The sequence below is a fragment of the Rhinolophus ferrumequinum genome, chromosome 17 (assembly GCF_004115265.2).
Source record: "Rhinolophus ferrumequinum isolate MPI-CBG mRhiFer1 chromosome 17, mRhiFer1_v1.p, whole genome shotgun sequence".
NCBI classification, from domain to species: Eukaryota; Metazoa; Chordata; class Mammalia; order Chiroptera; family Rhinolophidae; genus Rhinolophus; species Rhinolophus ferrumequinum.
The window spans coordinates 48250752-48269452 of record NC_046300.1 but is presented as its reverse complement, the minus strand read 5'-3'; the positions used below and the strand labels follow the sequence as shown (position 1 = coordinate 48269452).

The 18701-nt window shown below is 40.3% G+C and overlaps 2 protein-coding genes and 3 non-coding genes across 24 annotated transcripts in view; 1 reads left to right on the top strand and 4 right to left on the bottom strand.

Moving 5' to 3' along the window:
* Window positions 1-28: 28 nt before the first annotated feature.
* Window positions 29-6618, bottom strand: GNL3 (G protein nucleolar 3). Its single transcript, XM_033132533.1, has 15 exons — window positions 6456-6618; window positions 5757-5815; window positions 5250-5387; window positions 5031-5144; window positions 4778-4861; window positions 3903-4035; window positions 3009-3121; window positions 2647-2764; window positions 2136-2223; window positions 1441-1615; window positions 1172-1314; window positions 954-1090; window positions 680-861; window positions 352-418; window positions 29-267 (listed from the first exon to the last, which is right to left on the bottom strand). Exons 1-15 carry the CDS (start codon window positions 6466-6468, stop codon window positions 182-184), a joined length of 1650 nt encoding a protein of 549 aa, XP_032988424.1. The 5' UTR covers window positions 6469-6618; the 3' UTR covers window positions 29-181.
* On the bottom strand, window positions 1676-1752 carry LOC117037367 (small nucleolar RNA SNORD69). Its single transcript, XR_004425513.1, has one exon. It is a non-coding gene; the product is annotated as a small nucleolar RNA SNORD69 (small nucleolar RNA).
* LOC117037369 (small nucleolar RNA SNORD19B) lies at window positions 2879-2961 on the bottom strand. Its single transcript, XR_004425514.1, has one exon. It is a non-coding gene; the product is annotated as a small nucleolar RNA SNORD19B (small nucleolar RNA).
* Window positions 3785-3861, bottom strand: LOC117037366 (small nucleolar RNA SNORD19). Its single transcript, XR_004425512.1, has one exon. It is a non-coding gene; the product is annotated as a small nucleolar RNA SNORD19 (small nucleolar RNA).
* Window positions 6619-6659: 41 nt separating the features above from the next.
* The window catches only part of PBRM1 (polybromo 1), a 104853-nt gene continuing 92811 nt past the window's right edge, over window positions 6660-18701 (top strand). For 5 of the 20 annotated variants that reach the window (XM_033132522.1, XM_033132512.1, XM_033132524.1 and 2 more), the window contains exons 1-3: window positions 9909-9956; window positions 11527-11679; window positions 12653-12750. In XM_033132522.1, coding sequence (XP_032988413.1) covers window positions 9909-9956; window positions 11527-11679; window positions 12653-12750 — 299 coding nt within the window. Of the gene's footprint in view, window positions 6825-9423; window positions 9566-9830; window positions 9957-11526; window positions 11680-12652; window positions 12751-18701 lie in introns of those variants that run through there. The other 15 variants (XM_033132529.1, XM_033132523.1, XM_033132526.1 and 12 more) reach the window with 13 other exon arrangements.

Sequence of the window (18701 nt, the reverse complement as noted above, 5' to 3'; positions counted from 1 at the left end):
TTTATGGAATTCAGACACTTTCTACATTGCCTGATTTTTTTTTTAATGAATATATCATATACACATGTACAAAATTTACACAGCTTATGTCACACTGGAAATGAACTGGTACATCACACATAGAACAGCTTAAGAGTCTGTTCAAAATGTTAAAAAAAACCAAATTTTTTGAGGACAGTTGTTACACGTAGTCTATACTGAAGTCGTAGGCATCATCTTCCTCTTCAGTCATTCCATCCAAGACATCACATCGTGCAGACTGTTCATCTATATGAGAACAGTGACGTTTAAAAAAGTAGAAACAATTCCATACCATTCTGCTTTGTTAGAAGACCCCTCCACCCAATTCACCTGCTTGAGACTCCTCAGGCAGTACCTCCCAGGTCTCTCTTGCAGGGGACACATCTGAGCTCTTTGCCTGTGGGACAAAGAAACAGTGCTACATTAGTAGCCCTTGTCTACTCAATCCAAGTAATTATGACTTGGAAGTCTCTGAAGGTACACGTAATGGGATGCACAAACTAACGACTGGAGGACTTAAATATCTAAATTGTATGGGGCTTTTTGGTAATCTATCCTGACATATTTAATTTCTACCTTCAGTCCCTTCCCATTTGTTTTACATTATAATGCTGGAAAACTTCCTTCAGCTTGAACAATTCATGGACAACATACGTACACTGGCTTCTTCATTAGAACTTTCCCGGTCATCGTCCATGCCTTCGTAGGCCTCCGCCATTTCCTGCTTCCTCTCTTTCTGTTTTGGCAATTCTTCAGGTATGTCCTTTTCCTCTATTATTCCATTTGTTAGACCCGAGGACTGGAAAAGGATGCTACTGGCTAAACGAGGGCCCCTGATGGCTAGGAAAGGAACACAGTACATGTAAACAGATGGAGACCTTGCTTGGCCCGTCAGCTGATGAAGACAGCAGTCAAGCACAAGCCTTGCTTACCTTGTATGCTGTGTGCATTGTTCTTTCCCAGTTCTTCCAGATTACAGCCCCTCATCATGTCTGTCACAATGCTCTCATTAAAATGTGGAGAAAGAATCCAGGATGCAGGGGGATGGCAATAGTAACCTAAGGAGCCACTGGTATTAAAAACAAGATTTGTCAAAAACCAGTTCCTTTACTCTATTGGTCATCAAAATGCCTACAGAAAGAAGCCTTACCCTGTCCACTCAGACCACAGCAGTTTGGCAGCACCTTCTACATTTGGGCTTCCACCTTTTTGGTGCAGTCCTCTTCTCTGTGCAAGCAAAGTGAAAAATTCCAGAGAATTCTTGAAGTCTGGGACAGTGAATTTCAGTACTACCTTAAACAAAAAAGAAAAACAAACTTATCTGATACAGCGCAGATATAAAAATTTTTGAAAATTTTCTACTTTAAATGCTTCCAATAAACAGAAAAAACAGAGCTTAAGGGAAAGGGGCTCTTTTACCTGTCGAGCATCAGCCTGGGACAGGATGGCGCTGGCAGCCTCCACTGGTTTTAGTACTTCAATACTTGCTGGACTTCTCAGAGCAAGTGCAGTGGGAGAGTTAAGTGGAGACACAATGAAACTTGGACCATCTATGATTGTGATTTGTTTGTCCAGGGGGACAACCTGCATGCTCCTGGAACAAGAGAAATGGTAATTAATGATGGTACTAGTTTATCTGGAATACAAGAGACAGAACACGAAGCTCAGGGTTGGATTGAACAAACTCAGCATAGTCCGTCAGATCCAGTTTATCATCACTTGCTTCATGTTTATCTAAAACCATAACATTGCACCTTCCCCTTCTAAAGAGAAGCACTACATGTTATAGCTTACATATTGACCCAAACACATGCTGTTTCCTCTGCATAAATGTTTCCCCTCTTCTACCTGGCAGACTTCTATTCATTTCAAGGCCAGGTTCAAGCATCGCTTTCTCTGAGGCAGCTTTCCCCCTCAATCTATTTGCCAGTCTTTCAAACCAGATTGTGGGCAGTTATTCCACTCTAATTCTTCCCCAAGCCTAGTACTGGCTTAACCCTCTTCCTTTCACTGACACCTCTAAAGAATGGGAAATTTTCTTTCTTAAGATATCCAAAACAATCATATTTACTCATCCATAATGAAACACTACGATATGGAACAACACAGTTTACCTTGTAAGCCCCATGGATACACCGACATTACATATCCGTTCTTGTTTTAAGCTATTGATGATGCTGCTTTTCCCCACATTTGGGAAACCTATAAATGGTATAATAAATCCACAGATACAAAAGGCATTAAGTGCTGGTAACGATAACATTTCCACTGCTTTATTTTATGCTTGCTTGATGTGTAGAGCAAGATCAGAGTTGAATCTGAGTGTCTTCACTTCATTACTAAGGTCAATCTTAGCAAACTCATTTCTTACACAAGTAATAAGAGCAGGAAAAGACGACTAAAATAAACCAAGAGATTTTAGAAGCCAACTTCCTACAGTGCACAGTTGGCAAAAAAACAGAATTAAGCAGCAATCACTTAAAATTTCTGTCTTTACATTGTTTGTATGTATTCGGTAAGGTGGGCAAGAAGTTAGTGTTTATGTTTAGCAACAACCCCATACACTCTTAACATGGAAAAGTTCTTGGAACTTTAAGACATAAAATGTGTTGAACTGTAACTCACCAATTACTCCAACCTGAATAGCTTTGCCCAACATCTCCCGAAAACCTCTAAGAAGCTTCCAAAGACCTTCTTTCCCAATGCAGACTTCACTTTTGAATGGAGCAGCTTTCCTCTTTACCATCACATTAAAAATGCAAGTAATTAGTTTAACCACTTCTGACAACCCATCATATAAAACTCGAAAATCTGGCTTCAGAGCCCAGCCATTAAAATCACATGCCTTTCAGATTACCTCTGGATGAAATCAGAGTTGGATCTTATAAGTTCTCATTTTTTTAATCAAGATTTTGTATACTCATCATATTTCAGCCATCCAAAAATCTGAAAGAAACACATCCCCCGCCACTGACAGTAAAGGGTACCTTGGTTATCTTCCGTTTGTCCTTCAGATTTGTTGAGGCTTTGAACACCACTGTTGGCAATTCCTTCTTCAAATAATTCAGCCAGTTCTCCAAATTTTCCTTTGGTACCAAATCTGATAGAGATTAGGAATAAGACACATGCTCCAATTTGGTCATTTTGTTGAGATGAATTTGCAAAACATGGTAAACTGCATTTCACTCTGGTTTGCCTTTTGTTTGTTTTCGCCCCCAAAAGGATTTAACTGGAAGATGGGGAGAGCACAAACTTCCAACCATATACCATCCTTATCTTAACAGTGTTCAATATTTACACCTCTGTATTTCTTCAATTCTCCTCTGTACTGCTCACCCTTTCAGGATTAAGTCAACCTCTAGATTATTACCCTACTAACCCTAGGGCTATGTTTCCAGAATTTACTCTCCAGTAGCAGCCATGTTTACTGACCCCAACAGTAATTTTAGATCCCATTGTTACTTTCTGCTTCACAGATCTCTGAGTTTTCCTATTCCTGCTGTTCAAACCGATACGTAACTATGCATTTTATCTAATAATTGTCACACAATCAACATTGTGCAGGTGTGGGGAATGACACACTATCATCACTTCCTATGTGAAATATATTACGCAGTAAGCTGAGTATAGAAGCTTACACTCTTAAATAAGGTGATAAGTACTGAATGGCAAAAGGAGAGCAGAAACCAGTGAAACCACACGTAGAAAACACCTCCACCCCACTGTCCAGCATTGTCTTTAGCAATAAGAAAGGAAATGCACTGGTTTTGGTGAGGTCAGAGTTGGATCTTATCAGTCTTCAGTGACAATCAGACTGTTCAGATGTTTTCCTCATACCTCACTAGTGCGTATGGAACACAAAGGGCATCCTTTTTGCTTACCTGATTTATTTAATACAAGTACCAACTTTTTCTGTCCACCCTGGACAATGGCCTCTTCTACCTGGGGACACCTGCAACCAAGAGGATCTCTGGCATCCAACACTTCCAGCACAACATCTGAGGCTTCAATCACCTGTCAATGTATAAATGATCAGAAGAGCAACCCTTGCTTTCAGAACACCCTCCACACAAGTATACTGAAATTATCCACTTTGCAACAATGTGATATGGAGAATGTCCGTTCATTTCTCCCAGGAAAGTAAAACACAGGTTTGTTCAGTAGCTTCTGGCCTCTCATTAAAGTAGATTTCAAAAGCGGAAACACCCCCACTGTCTGAATATATAATCTTCCCATCGTGAATTGGGTAGTCTGCTAAGCTCTTGTGGCTCTGCCAAGAGCTGATGAAAAGCATAGTCAAGTTCTATTTACAGGGGAGAATGAACTTGGAAAAACAGGTATGAAGGGTGGGAGTGCTGGGGAGCAACTACACCAAGACACCCTCTTGATCTACTTCACTTAGGTTTCAACAAAGTACTTTAGACTCTTATTTTCACACTGCTTACTCTAATGTATTTTCCTTTACTTTAAAAACCACTGTGCCACTTTAACACAATGTCACTTTAACACAAATACCACCTTTGTAAATCATGTTTATGGGGAACTGTTCTGTTGCAAAAGTTTAAAACCACAAGAATATTTCCTTCAGCTAACTGTAACAAAAAGGCCCTAAATAGGATAAGCCAATTTGCTGAAGGCTTCCTTCTAGCTCAAGTGAACTCTACTCCCAACTTTATAAGGTTGGTGCCAGGAAAAAGGAATGACTAGTCTTTTAAACCTCAGCACCCATTTTAGACACTGACCTAGACTAAGATACCTTTTTGAGTTCCTGACAATACAACTTCTTTGGATTCTGTTTGCCTGCCTTGGCTTTGTTCTTAGCGTTGCACTGCCCAAATTCCTAAAGGACAAAGACAAGGGGAAAAGAACACAGAATTAGAAATTCAGCAATTGTAACCTGTTTCTCCATTTTCCATGACTGATTAGGGAGGCCACAATGCCTGCCCTGTTATGTGCTTTTACTTCTACATCAGAACTCATCTCTCATTCACCAAGAGACCTAATCGTACCTCCTTCACAAGTTCCACATTAGATGGCTCAACATCAGAGTTAGTGTCAAGTTTTCTTTTCTTTTCCTGTTCTTTCTGCCTGTCAAGTTTCTGCTGCTGTTTTAGTTCTTCAAGCTGTGTCAAACCATAAGAGAAATGGGTGAGCCAAAGTGACTTGGTATTGTTATTTTACTATGAAAAAAAAAAAAAAAGTTGAGTATTTCAGCTAAGGTATCTTACCCGCTGTTTCCTTAGCTCTGCTTCCCGAAGAAGAGCCTCCTTAAAAGGAGCACTGTTTGGAACTCCTAGGTCTTTCCTAGATTTTTTGTGGCCCCGTTTCTTAGCCTCCTTCCTCAATTTTCGATGGTGTTCTCGAACCTATCATAATAAATTTGTCAGTTTACAAAAATGCTACACAAAATCCTTGTGAGAAACAAATCGGGCTGCAGTTTAGTTATACCTGTAAAATGACCCAGAAAAATGTAACTGTAATTGTATCATTCGGAGACACATATTTATGCATAAAACATCAAGAAAATGTCACCAGAAGTTTTTTGCAGAGGTGGTTAACATGTTGATCAAAATTATAGACTTTCTGATCAATGAATTACTGCTCTTTCCCACAACTGTACTCTTGATACCTAAGAGCTTGTGAGATAAGATCATAATAATCCAGGCCTCCTCCTGGAGAGGTGAGGCAGAAATCAGCATTATATCTGGTATAGCTCTCCCAGGCACAAGACTTACCTTTTTTTGGATCTTATACCGCTTATGGCAGGTCATGCGTTTACTTGCTTTCTTTAACTCTACACAGAAACACATCACAAAAAAATTAGACACACACGATCAGTTTGTTTAATTTTTGGTCACCTCCCTTTCGGTGTTAAGTAATTAATAAGCTCTTAAATGTAATTTAAGAATCTTGTGGGGTACATAAAATACACATGCCACTCAAATCCCTGAGAATTTGACTCAGACCCAGAGTAGAGCCCAACTTCCCTGCTCCCACTCTTCTCATTTTAGCCTGGGATCGTACTCAGGAATGTGAGACCCAAAACGACATCCACTTCCTTGTCAAACAACACGAATCACAACGCACGGGCGAACAGTGGATTTGAGAGGCGGTTCTCAGACCTCACTGGAGCCGGACTGAACGTGGCGCTGAAGGGAACAGGCTGAGCCCTAAACCTGGCTCAGACACTGTTTCCTCACGAAATTCTGGTCTGATCTCCACCTCTGGGGCCCAGTCCTCCTTCTCCATTATGGGCCCTGCGGTTAACGTGGCTCCTTCAAACACTCGGTTCTAACCAGAATCAGGGCGATGGCCGATGGCCTACCCGCAGATCCCCATTGCCACAGAGAACAAGCCGCAGAACAGCACCCTGATGGATTCGTCGACCATCAGAGGGAAAGGAGCCTCCCCGCCCGCTCCCCGACCACACTCACTCGGCCGCTTCATACTGGAGGTCGGAACCGCTGTGGCGGCAGAAGCAGTACCTACAACCTGCCTCCACCGAGGCCACGTGTGAACTGAGGCCACCGGCGAGCGTCACGCACTCACGCTGCCGCCGTAAAGCGCGCCGCCTCCGGCCCGCGTGCGCGCGCACGCAATGTCGCGCGGAGCCAGGTTTGCTTGGCGGCGCCAGGGCTGGGTTTGCGGCGGCACCGGGAGGGGTGAGGGCGGTGAGGGCGGCGGGTGTTGGAGTGTCGGCCGCGGCCGCGGACGGAGGAGCAATAGCAGCAGCCGTGGCGGCCACGGGGCGGGGCGCAGCGGTCGGGGACCGCGGCCGGGGCTGCAGGCGGCGGAGCGGCTGGGTAAGGCCGGGCCGGGGACGGGCGGGGCCGCCCCTCTTCGGCTGGCTGCCGGGCCTTTGTGTGGGCCCTAGCGGGCGGGAGCAGCGGCGGAGGCCCCGCCCCGGCCGTGGGGACGCGCCGGTCTGGCCGGGTGTACGAGGTGGGGCGGGGCACGGCGGCGGGCACCGAGACGGGCCCGGCAGCCGGGTGGCACCTGCCTGCCGGGACAAAGGCGCTCCGCGGCCCGGAAACGCCCCGCGCCCCTCTTTCCCGCCCCCGGCGGCTGGCCGAGTGCTCGTCGCGGGCAGCTTCAAAGCTGTCAGCGTTTTCCCTAGTGCCCCCTTACAAGTGACAGGTCGGGAAAGTGTTTTATTTCCTCCGCAGGTCAGGGCCTTCTTTTTTTGTTGTTTCTTGACAGTCCGGACACAAACTCTTCTAGTGATTTTGCGGGTTTTTTGGTACACTTCCTCGATGACTGTTTCAGACCGAGTATTTTTATCAATGGGACTTGTATTTGTAGTTGACGCTCGATATTTCTTATCTGCAACATCATAAAGAATCGAGGTTTTCAAACTGTACATTTCTTGTTTTTAATATTTTTCCATCTCTTAAAATATTTTATTGAGAGGGAAGCATAGTTTTGTTATTATAGGGTACATATTGGTGACGTAGAAGGGAAGCTTGGCAAAAACGTAGAAGAAATTCTGAAAAACAAGTGACAAATACACAGTATTATGGATATAGAAATTTTTACAATTACAGAAACGTGTTGGAGTAAAACATTTTTGTTAACTTATTCTCCAACAAACGAGGTCTCCTCAGAAAATGATTTTTAGGTTTTTTTTTTTTCCATTTAGAAGTGCACTCTTTCCCAAATATCAGAAGCAAATTGAACTCAATACAAGTAGTATAAGAAAGTAGTATAATTTTTGCTGTATTACTTGTTAACAGATTGCTTATATTTTAAAATCCAAAGGAAGATTAAAAAGCATCTTTTAGAGAAAGTTTTAAATTAAAACAGTAACAGATTTATGTGTGGATAAATGAAAGGGCCTTGACCACTTTCTTTGGCTTTGGGAGTGTACAGAAGACCTCAGGTATTAATATTGTACCCAAATTCCCAAGATTAGGAAGTTGTGATATATCCATATGGGGATGTTAGACAACTATCGAGCCATCAAATATCGTGTAGAAGAATGTTGACTTGGAAGAATCTTCCTTAAGTTAAAACAGGCTGCAAAATAATACATATGGTTTGTTAACGCTTGTGTTTAAAAAAAAAAAAAGAGCAACTAAGGCATAGAATAAATACTGAATGCTGTGAACGCCAAAGATAAGTGTGTTTTTTCCTCAGAGAAGTAGGATTATAAGTGATCGTTTTTTCTTTGAATCGTGTTTTCCACGACTTGTTTTAAGCATGTGTTTACAGTAATAAGTATCACTAGAAATACAGCGGAGTACTAAAAGTTTATAAACTGTCAAAATATACCGTTTGTCTATACTGAGTAAATACTTTCCCAGTTACACATTATGAAGTTATTCTTTAGTTTATCGTTGGTTGTCAGACTTTGGACATGTGAACATAATGCCATTTTAAAATTTGTTATCCAGCTTCAGAATCTATTTCTTTCCTCTTCATGGAAAAAGGATTGCTGACGGGATGCTCACAGGCTTTTTAAATTACACAAACTTTTTTCAATGTCCCATGTAAGTGCCCTTTTAATACCTTTATTAAAAACAAATTGATCACCCAAACTATACCAAATATTATTCTATAACCAGGGCTGCAAAATGAATAAAATTCTTTTCCTGTGCCCACGGAGCATGTACTCCGAAAGTTGAAACTTAACATTTTTGTTGTGCTTTGAAGTTCCAAAGTGATTTCACATACATTTCATTGTCATAACAATCCAAGGGAGATATGTACACTTTACTGTTCTCATATTAGAAATGAATAAACAGAGCTGCGGTTGTGACTCAAGCAACATCAAACAGATAATTAGAGGTGGAAAAACTGGGACTCTTGTCTTCTGGATTCAGGTCCTATTGCTCCTCCCACCCAACTGACCACATTTCCTGTCTTGCCAAACTTCCAAAATGTATTTTAAAATGTGTCCTTTGGTAAGGAGAACTGACTCCGGGTGGTGAGCACACAATGGCATTTATAGATGATGTAACACAGAATTGTACACCTGAAATCTATGTAATTTTACTAACAATTGTCACCCCAATAAATTAAAAAAAAAAGTGTCCTTTGGATAAAAAAAATATTTGAAAATTATCCTTAAGTTGCATCTTTTTCTTTACTTACCAAAGTAAATTAATGATTCAAGGAGTTTTGGATATTGTATGGTCTAAAGTATGCATACACCAATGATTTATATTTTTTTGTCACTTGATTTTCAGCGGATTATTTATAAAAGTAATTTTGACCTACCAAAATGGTTGAAGTTTTTTGTTTGTTTGTTTTGTTTTTAACCTCCCTAAACTTGTACGTGGTACCTTCCCAATGCTGATAGGACTTTTGGAAAGAAATGTCTTTCTCTGAATTTTTTTTTTTTTTTTGGCGGGGTGGAGTTTTCCATACTCTGCTCACATGAACCCATTCTCTGTTTGTTCCAGCTTGCCAACCCTTGGTGTCACATGTGAGCCTTCCACATGTGTTCGCTCTCCATTCCAGCTCTGTGATTGAACTCTGCTCTTACTGACTAGGGGGCATTTGGGCAGGCATGCTTCATTCCTGGAATTGACAGTCATTCCTTGTGAGTAAAGGGGAACTTCAGTGAGACCTCTTTAAGCACAAGTATTTGGTTTTAAAATGGAAGAAATATCAGGTACTTTTAATGCCTGAGCCTTTGCAGCAGTTTGTTTCATTGGCACAAGAAAACTGATACGCCTATTTTCCCCAGTTCTTTTATCTTTCCGTAGCAGTTCTCCTTGAATGTTTTCTGTCTATTCGTACTCATTTTTACTCCTTCTGACCCTTCTTTTTTATTTCCCCTTTTCTGTCTTGTTCTTCTCTTTCAGTTTTGAATATATTATCACTGAATCAGCACTTCTAAAGCCCTGCCTTCTCCCACTGGCTTCACTTGGCCTTCAGACATAATGAGGAGACTGGCTTTTCGAGGCGCTGGTTGTGCTCTGGTAAAGCTGGTAAATTACTGATCATCTACACCTTTTCCCTTTTCTGTCCTTCCTTGCCTTTTCCCTTCCACCTTTCTTAAATTTTGTTATCCTTTCCATAAAGATTGCCTCTCATGTTCATCAAATTCACTTGTGTCCTTGTCATAGATTGTTTATAAAGGATTGCTCCTTAGTTTCTTCATCTTAATGAATTGAAACCAGTTAGCCTTTTATAAATAAAACAATAATCAACAAACCTTGGCTGTCCTTAGCCTAAGCCCTTTGAAGTTTTTAGCCAGTTATAGCTAATTGCAAACTAATACACTGTATAACAAACCAAAGCCTAGAGGAAGGAACATCTTCATAGTGGGCTCTTTTTAAATACCATATGGACTATTGAAGGAAGAGAGGAGACTCTTTCTTGTTTCTTAGTTGGATACCAGGATTGTTTATTTCTTGGTTTGTTTGTTCCTGCTTTCATTCCCTGGAGATCCCCAATTTTTTTCTCCCTACTACTGGCAACCTATTCTTTCAGCTGCGGGTGTCTTAGTTTCCTAAAATTGAATGTTGATGAGTGAAACTGAGATCAGTTTTTCCTTTTAGCTTTAGAGAAAGACCTTTGAAATCACAACATACTGTTTGATACTGTTGTGAAATTGTATAAATGTTGTAGGACCTTCCAGTATACATCTTTTCCCTCTAGCTGTAACAGATCGTTTCAATGATTACATTTCCTGTGTTATGGTCAAATGCGTATATTTGTAAAGTTAAGATTAGTTACTTAGCAGCCTGCCTGAAACTGAGAGAAATATTTGTGAGTTTCTGAAAACCAGGCAGGACCTAGAAGCTCACCTTTGAGGTCCTCTTCCAGATCACCTACTAAATTGAAAAGCTATGATCTCAGAATTCACTGGGATAGAGTACTTCCTATAGCTGAAAAGCAAGTTTGTTTGGATTGACAGAAAAGTTTCAAAGCACAGTTTTGCTACTTTGGCGTAGATATGGCAAGTCACGTTATGTTTTTTCCAAGGGTATGTCTTGTGGATCCTTCTTTAATGAGTGGAGAAAATTTATTTTCAGAATGTTAGTGTGCATCTAAAATGCTAGAAAATTAATCATCCCCTGACCTTTTTGTTCAACTCATTTGCCTCAGGCACAGCTTCCTATTCTTTACCATGTCATGGCCCACCTAGAAAATGATCATGATTATAAGACACACTGGGGAAAACAGATGAGCTGACTGGCTGTACCTGGGTGTACCTCCAGCACAATGGTGTATCACTACACATGGGTTTTCAAACTCCAGTTCAGGGTAATTTGGGGACCTAAAGTGGTTGAGTCATTCAAAATTGGTGGTATACAAATGAGTACACTTTTGCTGAATTTGTTCCATCCAAGTTGAAATGTAGCATTCTGGTTAATGTAGAGACTAAAGCAACAAAGTCCAAGACTTCTATTGAAAAAACTTACAGTTAGTCAAGTATCTTTGCAACAGTTAAAATACCCTCCTGAGTGAACCAGAAACTTGATATCAGGTGGCCAGCTGAGGGCTTGGTGGCAGAGTCTAAAATATAAGAACATGGATAATTATTTCTTACAGAAGAAGTTGGATTCCATGGGTTCCAAGAGAAGAAGAGCTACCTCCCCTTCCAGTAGCGTCAGTGGGGACTTTGATGACGGGCACCATTCTGTGTCCACACCTGGCCCAAGCAGGAAAAGGAGGAGACTTTCCAATCTTCCAACGGTAGATCCTGTGAGTAACTTGCATCACACAGTTTCTGCCTGCTTTTCCTATGACTCCTTACCCTTCCTTTAATGATAAGCAGTTAAGATACAAGGCTTTGCCATTTCTTTTCCCTCTGGATTGATATTCTTAACCTTTCTTGTATGAAAAATGTATATTTAGCCAAAAGTATTACAGTAATACTATAATATTATGAAAGAATAAGGAGTATTAGTATGTCACATTATATGTTCACTCAAATAACTCTGTGCTTGTCATGTGCCAAGCACTGTTCTAGTGACTAAGATGGAGCCATGTGTAAGACAAGCCAAGTTTTCACATGGAGCTTAGATTCCAGTGTGGAGGGAAGCAGAATGTAAACAGGTGAACAGATAAATAATAATAAAGTACTCTCAGCTGTTGATAAGTGCTAAGAAGAAAATTTGGGGTGATTCAGGCTGTTTGGGCCCAAATCTTAGGAAAGGTTTCTCTGTGATGAGAAGGCACCAGCCCTGCAGAGCACTTGGGAAGAATGTTCCAGGCAGAGGGGCTGGGTCAGGAATGGGTTTGGTGTGTGGTAATTACAGAGAGATGGCCAAGAGGGAGGAGGAGACTCGCAAAGTGCCCAACCAGGGTATGTAGTTACCCTCCGTACTCTGTGGGCAGTGTTAGGAGTTTAGATTTTATTCTCTGAGTAATACGAAGCCCCTTGGTTGGATGATTTTAAGCAAGAGAGTGGTATGCACTGATTTAGTTTAAAAGAAGTTGCCAGTAGCATAAATCTAATGAAAGATACCAAAAAATTTATCAATTAAATTATTTTAAATAAAAGGGAGATACTGTCAGCATATTTCCGTCTTGGGTTCCACGTCGGAATTTGGGGATCTGTCCTTTTTCTTTTCTCCTTGCCTTTTATGGGTACGTTTTAATTAAAGATAATCCATATGCCCACACTGGCTTTCTGCTCACTTTTCTGGTGATTTTCTTTTGTTCCTGTGTGTAGATTGCTGTGTGCCATGAACTCTACAACACCATCCGAGACTATAAGGATGAACAGGGCAGGCTCCTCTGTGAGCTCTTCATTCGGGCACCGAAGCGAAGGTGAGTTGGAAGGTGAGTGGGAGGAATTTGGTCTTGGGTCTGTGTTTAAAGTGTTAGGTAACTGAGTTTTCTTTTGAAAGGAATGGTTTAAGTGATACTAGGGTCTGATTTGTTTTTATAGTCAAGATGTGGTAAAGTGTATTTAAAAAACTTTTTTAATTGTAAAAAATACACAAGATAAAATTTACAATCTTAACCATCTTAAGTGTACACTTTAGTAAGTGCTAAGTGTGTTCACATTGTTGTACAACAGATCTTCAGAATTTTTTCATATTGCAAAATTGAAACTCGATACCCATTAAGCAACACCCCATTTCTCTCTCTCCCCTAACCCCTGGCAACCAGCATTACACTTTCTCTTTCTATGAATTTGACCATGTTAGTTAGAGTCCTCGTAAGTGGAATCATACAGTATATGTCTTTCACGAATGGCTTATTTCACTTAGCGTAATGTCCTCAAGACTCATTCATGTTGTAGCATGTGACAGGATTTTTTTCCTTTTTAAGGCTGAATAATATTCCATTGTATGAGTATGTCAGATTTTGTTTTATCCATTCATTGATAAACACTTGAGTTGCTTCCACCTTTTGGCTATTGTGAGTAATGCTGCAGTGAATATGGGTGATATCTGAACCTCTTTGAGGGTGCTGTTTTCAGTTATTTTGGATATACTGTATACCCAGAATTTGGATTGCTGGATCTGTAGTAATTCTGTTTTTAATCTTTTGAGGAATCACCATATTGTTTTCTATAATTGATGCACCATTTCACATTCTCATCAACAGTCAGTGTACAGGGTTCCAATTTCTCCACATCTTTTCCATACTTGCAGTTTTGTAGTAAGTTTTGAAATAAAAAAGTGTAAGTTTCCTGTGATGGTTAATTTATAGATCAACTTGACAGTCTTCCAACTTTGTTCTTTGTCAAGATAGTTTTGACTGTTTGGGCTCTTTGAAATTCCATATGAATTTCAGGATGGCTTTTTCAGTTTCTGCAAAAGTGCTATTGAGATTTTGATAGGGATTGTGTTGAATCTGTAGATTGCTTTGAGTAGTATTGGTGTCTTAACAATGTTAAGTTTTCTAACCCACGAACATGAGATCTTTCTGTTTATTTGTCTTTAACTTATTACAGAAATATATAGTTTTCAGTGTATAAGTCTCTCACTTAACTGGTTAGGTTTATTCCTAAGTATTTTATTCTTTTTGATGCTATTATTAATTTATTAATTTATTCTTTTTGATGCTATTATTATTAATTGTTTTCTTAATTTCCTTTGGGGATTGTTCATTGTTAGTGTTTAGAAATACAATATAGAAATACTGATTTTTGTGTATGGTGATTTTATGTCCTGCAACTTTGCTGAATTTGCTTATTAGTTCTAAAGTGTGTGTGTGTGTGTGTGTGTGTGTGTGTGTAATCTTTAGAGTTTTCTGCATGTAAGATCGTATCATCTGAACAGAGATAATTTTACTTTTTCCTTTCCAATTTGGATGCCTTTTATTTCTTTTCATTGCCTAATTGTTCCGAGTAGGACTTCCTGTATTATGTTGAAAACTGATAAGAGCAAACATCCCTGTCTTATGTCTGATCTTAGAGGAAAAGCTTTCAGTCAGCCTTTCACCATTTTGAGTGTGATGTTAGTTGTGGGTTTTTCATATAGCCTTTATTATTTTAAGGTAGTTTCCATCTATACCCAATTTGTTGAGTTTTTATGATGAAACGGTATTGAATTTTCTCAAATGTTTTTTTTGTGTCAGTTGAGATCATCACATGGTTATTCTCCTTTATTCTGTTAATATGCTACATTACTTTCCTCAGTTTTCATAGATTGAACCATCGTGTTCAGAAATAAATCCCACTTGGTCATGGTGTATAATCCTTTTAATATGCTGCTGAATTCATTTTGCTGGTATTTTGTTGAGGATTTTTACATCAACATTCATAAGGAATATTGGTCTGTAGTTTTCTTGCAGTGTCTTTATCTGGCTTTGGTATCAGGGCATTGCTGGTCTTACAGAATAAGCTTTCCCTCCTACAATTTTTTGGAAAAGTTTTAGAAGGATTAGTGTTAGTTCTTTAAATGTTTGGTGGAATTCACCAGTGAAGCCATTAGATCTAGGGCTTTTCATTGCCAGGAGACTTTTGATTACTGATTGAATCTCCGTACTAGTTATAGGTCTATTCAGATTTTCTGTTTCTTCATAATCAGTCTTAGTAGGGCGTATGTTTCTAGGAATTTATCCATTTTTCTCTAAGTTGTCCAATTTATTGGCATACAGTTGTTCATAGTATTCTCTAATAATCCTTTTTATTTCTGTAGCCTTGGTTATAATGTTCCTTCTTTCACTTCTGATTTTATCTTTTTTTTCCCTTAACCTAGCTAAGCGTTTGTCAATTTTGTTGATCTTTTCAAAAAAACCAACTCTTAGTTTTGCTGATTTTTTTTCTGGTGTCTTTCTGTTCTCTACTTCATTTATTGCTATGTATTATTTCCTTCTGCTAGCTTTGGGTTTAGTTTGTTTCTTCTTTCTGTAGTTCCTTGAGAGTAAACGATATTTTTAAAACTTATGTAATAGCCTTTAAGATAGCAGTGAAGTTGTAGCTGTCATAGTTAAAAGGGATTAATTTTTCAAAACATGCATAGAAGCCATAGTGATTATTTTCGCTTTGCTTTCTTTTTTCCCCTTACTTGACTTCTTGACTTCTGTGGTCCAGTGAAGCAAAACAAATTGCTGGCCCCAATATGTACTTTGCATACACCTCCCTGTGGAGGCTATGTTTCCCCTGACTAGAGCGTTCTTCCTCTCTTGCTGTCAAAATAACATCACTATTCCCTTCAAACTCTGGCAGTTGAAGTTATTTGTTTGGAAAATATATGTGCATGTGATAGAATAGTTCCCCCCACATATGTCCATGTTCTAATCGCTGGAACCTATGAATATGTTGGATTACATGGCAGAGAAATGAAGTTTGTTAATCTACTCTGAGTTGGGGAGATTATCCTGGATTATCCAATTATCCATGTGGGCTCAGTATAATGGCAAGAATCCTTAAACAGGGAAGAGGGAAGCAGGGCAGTAAGAGTCAGATTTGAAGATGCTGTACTCCTGCCGTTGAAGATGGAGGAAAGGGCAATCAGCCAGGGAATATAAGTAGCCTCTAGAAGGCAAGAAAATAGATTTTTCCATAGGCTTCCAGAAGAAATGCCAACACCTTCCTTTTTCAGCCCAGTGAGACCTGTTTTGTACTTCTGTAAGATACTAAGTTTATGTTGTTTTAAGCCATTAAGTTTGTGGTAATTTTCAACAGCAGCTATAGGAAACTGAAACAATGAGTTAACTAAAGATTTAGATCCATTCGTGATTGTCATTGCCACAGTGGGTAGCCAACAAAGCTGTAGGTTTAGCTGAAAGCAAACTTCTCACCTCAAAGAGCAGAACCACCAAGGATACAGTGTCGTCATTCTGAATTAAGAGAAAGAGCCCTGTGACTTAAGTCATGGCCAGAAAAGAAAGGCTCTTCTACAATGAGGTAACCATCAGATTTCAGTTGGTTTAGTATTAGCAGTTTTTTAAAAGTTGTCACTTAATTAGCATGTGATAATAAAAGCCCATATTTATCGCTTACCACATGCTAGACACAGTGCCAAGCGTTTCCCAAAACTTATTTAAATTTATATTTTCACAGTTTATAGATGAGAACTTGCACAAGTTTTCAGAACTACTAAAAGATACCCAGAATTCAGACTCAAGTCTTTATGATTCTAAAGCTTGTTCTCTTAACCAGTATGTCGTAGAGAGGAGCAACATCATGCTAGAGGACACAAAACCCTCATGGAAAAGGACTGCTCCTCTGCTGCCTGCTTTCAACCTGCAGGCTAATGCAGAGGGCAGAGGACTTGGGTGCCGGAGCTTGTCTTCCAGCCTCCGTGATGTGCCTTATGAGCACTGCTACCTGCCCCCTGTGCTGTGCTCAGGGCATCGCTGCCCTTCACTGGAACGCGTATGTTTTCTCCAGAGTTCGTGGGAAGTACTGTCGCTCAGGACTACACAATTGTGAATCTCTTTTTGACATTTTCTTTTGGTTAGTATATTAGACTGCTGTACTAGGACATCCAAATTCATGGCTGAAACGAGGGAAATTGCTTTCTTTCATGTAAAAGACCTGTTTTGTGAGGTCCTCAGGGCCCAGGTGCTGTCTGTCTCTATTCTGCTGTCCTTGGGTATCACCTTTGTCAGCATGGTCTGAGATGGCTCACCACCACAACTACCGTCGAGCCTGGAGGCAAAAACAGACATGGTAAGGGTGTGTCCTGTACACCGCACACTTCAGCTCTTGCGTTGGCCAGAACTTGTTGCAGGGAGGCTGGAGAATATGATCGTTTCTACCTATGCTATCAGCCTGGGAAGAGGGGAAAACAGGCTTTGGGGTAGCCACAGGCTCTGCACATCAGGCCTAGTGTTCCTCACTTTTCTGGTTAAAACTTTTAGGTATGCTTTGGCTGTTCTGCATCCACATTACAGCAAGGTTCACTGACCTGTTTAAAGAGAAAAGCTGTTATGAAAGAACATGCACTGTACAATCCCGTTTGTGTTCACATGTGCATAGAAGTGTGGAAGAATACCACGTACTTTTAACGCTGGATAAATGGGGACAGTTTTCACTTTTTTATGCTTTTCTGTAAGTGAGAACAATTAGTAGAACTATTTCATTTTGAAAGTGGGGACCTTGTTTTGATCATATTATATAGAGTGGAATGTTGAATCCTGATCTTTCTTTTGTCTCTGGTAGTTCTGAAAACGTTTGTGAGGAGTCCTCTAGCACAGCTTCCAGGAGATAGTGTCTTTTCTAGGTATAGTAGTCCACTCTTTATCCATGGAGGATATGTTCCACATCCCCCAGTGGATGCCTAAAACCACAAATAGTACCAAACCCTATATATACAGGATGTTTTGTCCTGCATATATACATGCATACCTTTCTTGTTAGTCAGCTTCTTCAACTCTGCCAGAAATGTGGCAGCAGCTTCTTCAGCAGCAGGTGCAGCCTCTCCAGTAATATTTATAGTTTTCAGTCCAAACCTGCCTGAATCTGTGTAACCAACTCTTACCTGCAATAAATGGCTTGGTGTCACTTGTTTCAGAGGATCCCGGGCTGAAGTCTTAGTATAGGCTCAGTGCTTTCTGGTGCAACATGTTGCTGTCAGTCGGAACAGGTTTTCTGTTCATGCCTTTCAGCCACAAATTTAATGTCTTTTCCATATTAACTAAGCACTAATCACACACTGTGGCTATAACTTTTGCAGTTTGAGGTGTGACAGCAAAACTAGCATGAATTTCTTTTTCCTTCACAATTTTATGGATAGAAGATTTGTTATTACCGTACATTTTACCAACCTCAGCATACGATTTTTTTGTCTTCTGATGTCAAGAACTTTCACCTTTTCACTTAATGAAAGCACTTTATGGCTTCTGTTTGGCATGTCCGAATTGCCAGCATCACTACTCTTGCGCTTTGGGGCCATCACTAAGTAAAATAACGGGGACTTGAACACAAGTACTGTGGTACTGCGACAGTCCATCTGATAGTCAAAATGGCTACTACGTGACTAACAGGTAGCATCACACAGTGTGGATACACTGGACAACGGGATGGTTCACGTCTTGGGCAGGACAGAGAAGGATGGCATGAACGGCATTCAATTTAAAACTTAGGAATTGTTTATTTCTGGAATTTTCCATTTAATATTTTCGGACCATGGTTTACTGTGGTAACTGAGACCGTGGAAAACGAGGGACTACTGTGCATGTCTTCACTGGGTTCTCAGTTGTCAAGAGATAATCTCCCAAGCCCGAGAGACTACTTACGTCCAGAAGCAGGGAGCAGTTGTGGCCCACCAGGCCCAGGTGGAGAGAGCCATCTTGGATGTCAGGTTACCAAAGCCCTA

Coding starts and splice junctions, on each gene's coding strand:
- GNL3 (XM_033132533.1), bottom strand. Junction 1,091..1,171: donor CTGTGGTCTGAGTGGACAGG/GTAAGGCTTCTT, acceptor TTTTAATACCAG/TGGCTCCTTAGGTTACTATT. Junction 419..679: donor GTTCTAATGAAGAAGCCAGT/GTACGTATGTTG, acceptor TTTGTCCCACAG/GCAAAGAGCTCAGATGTGTC.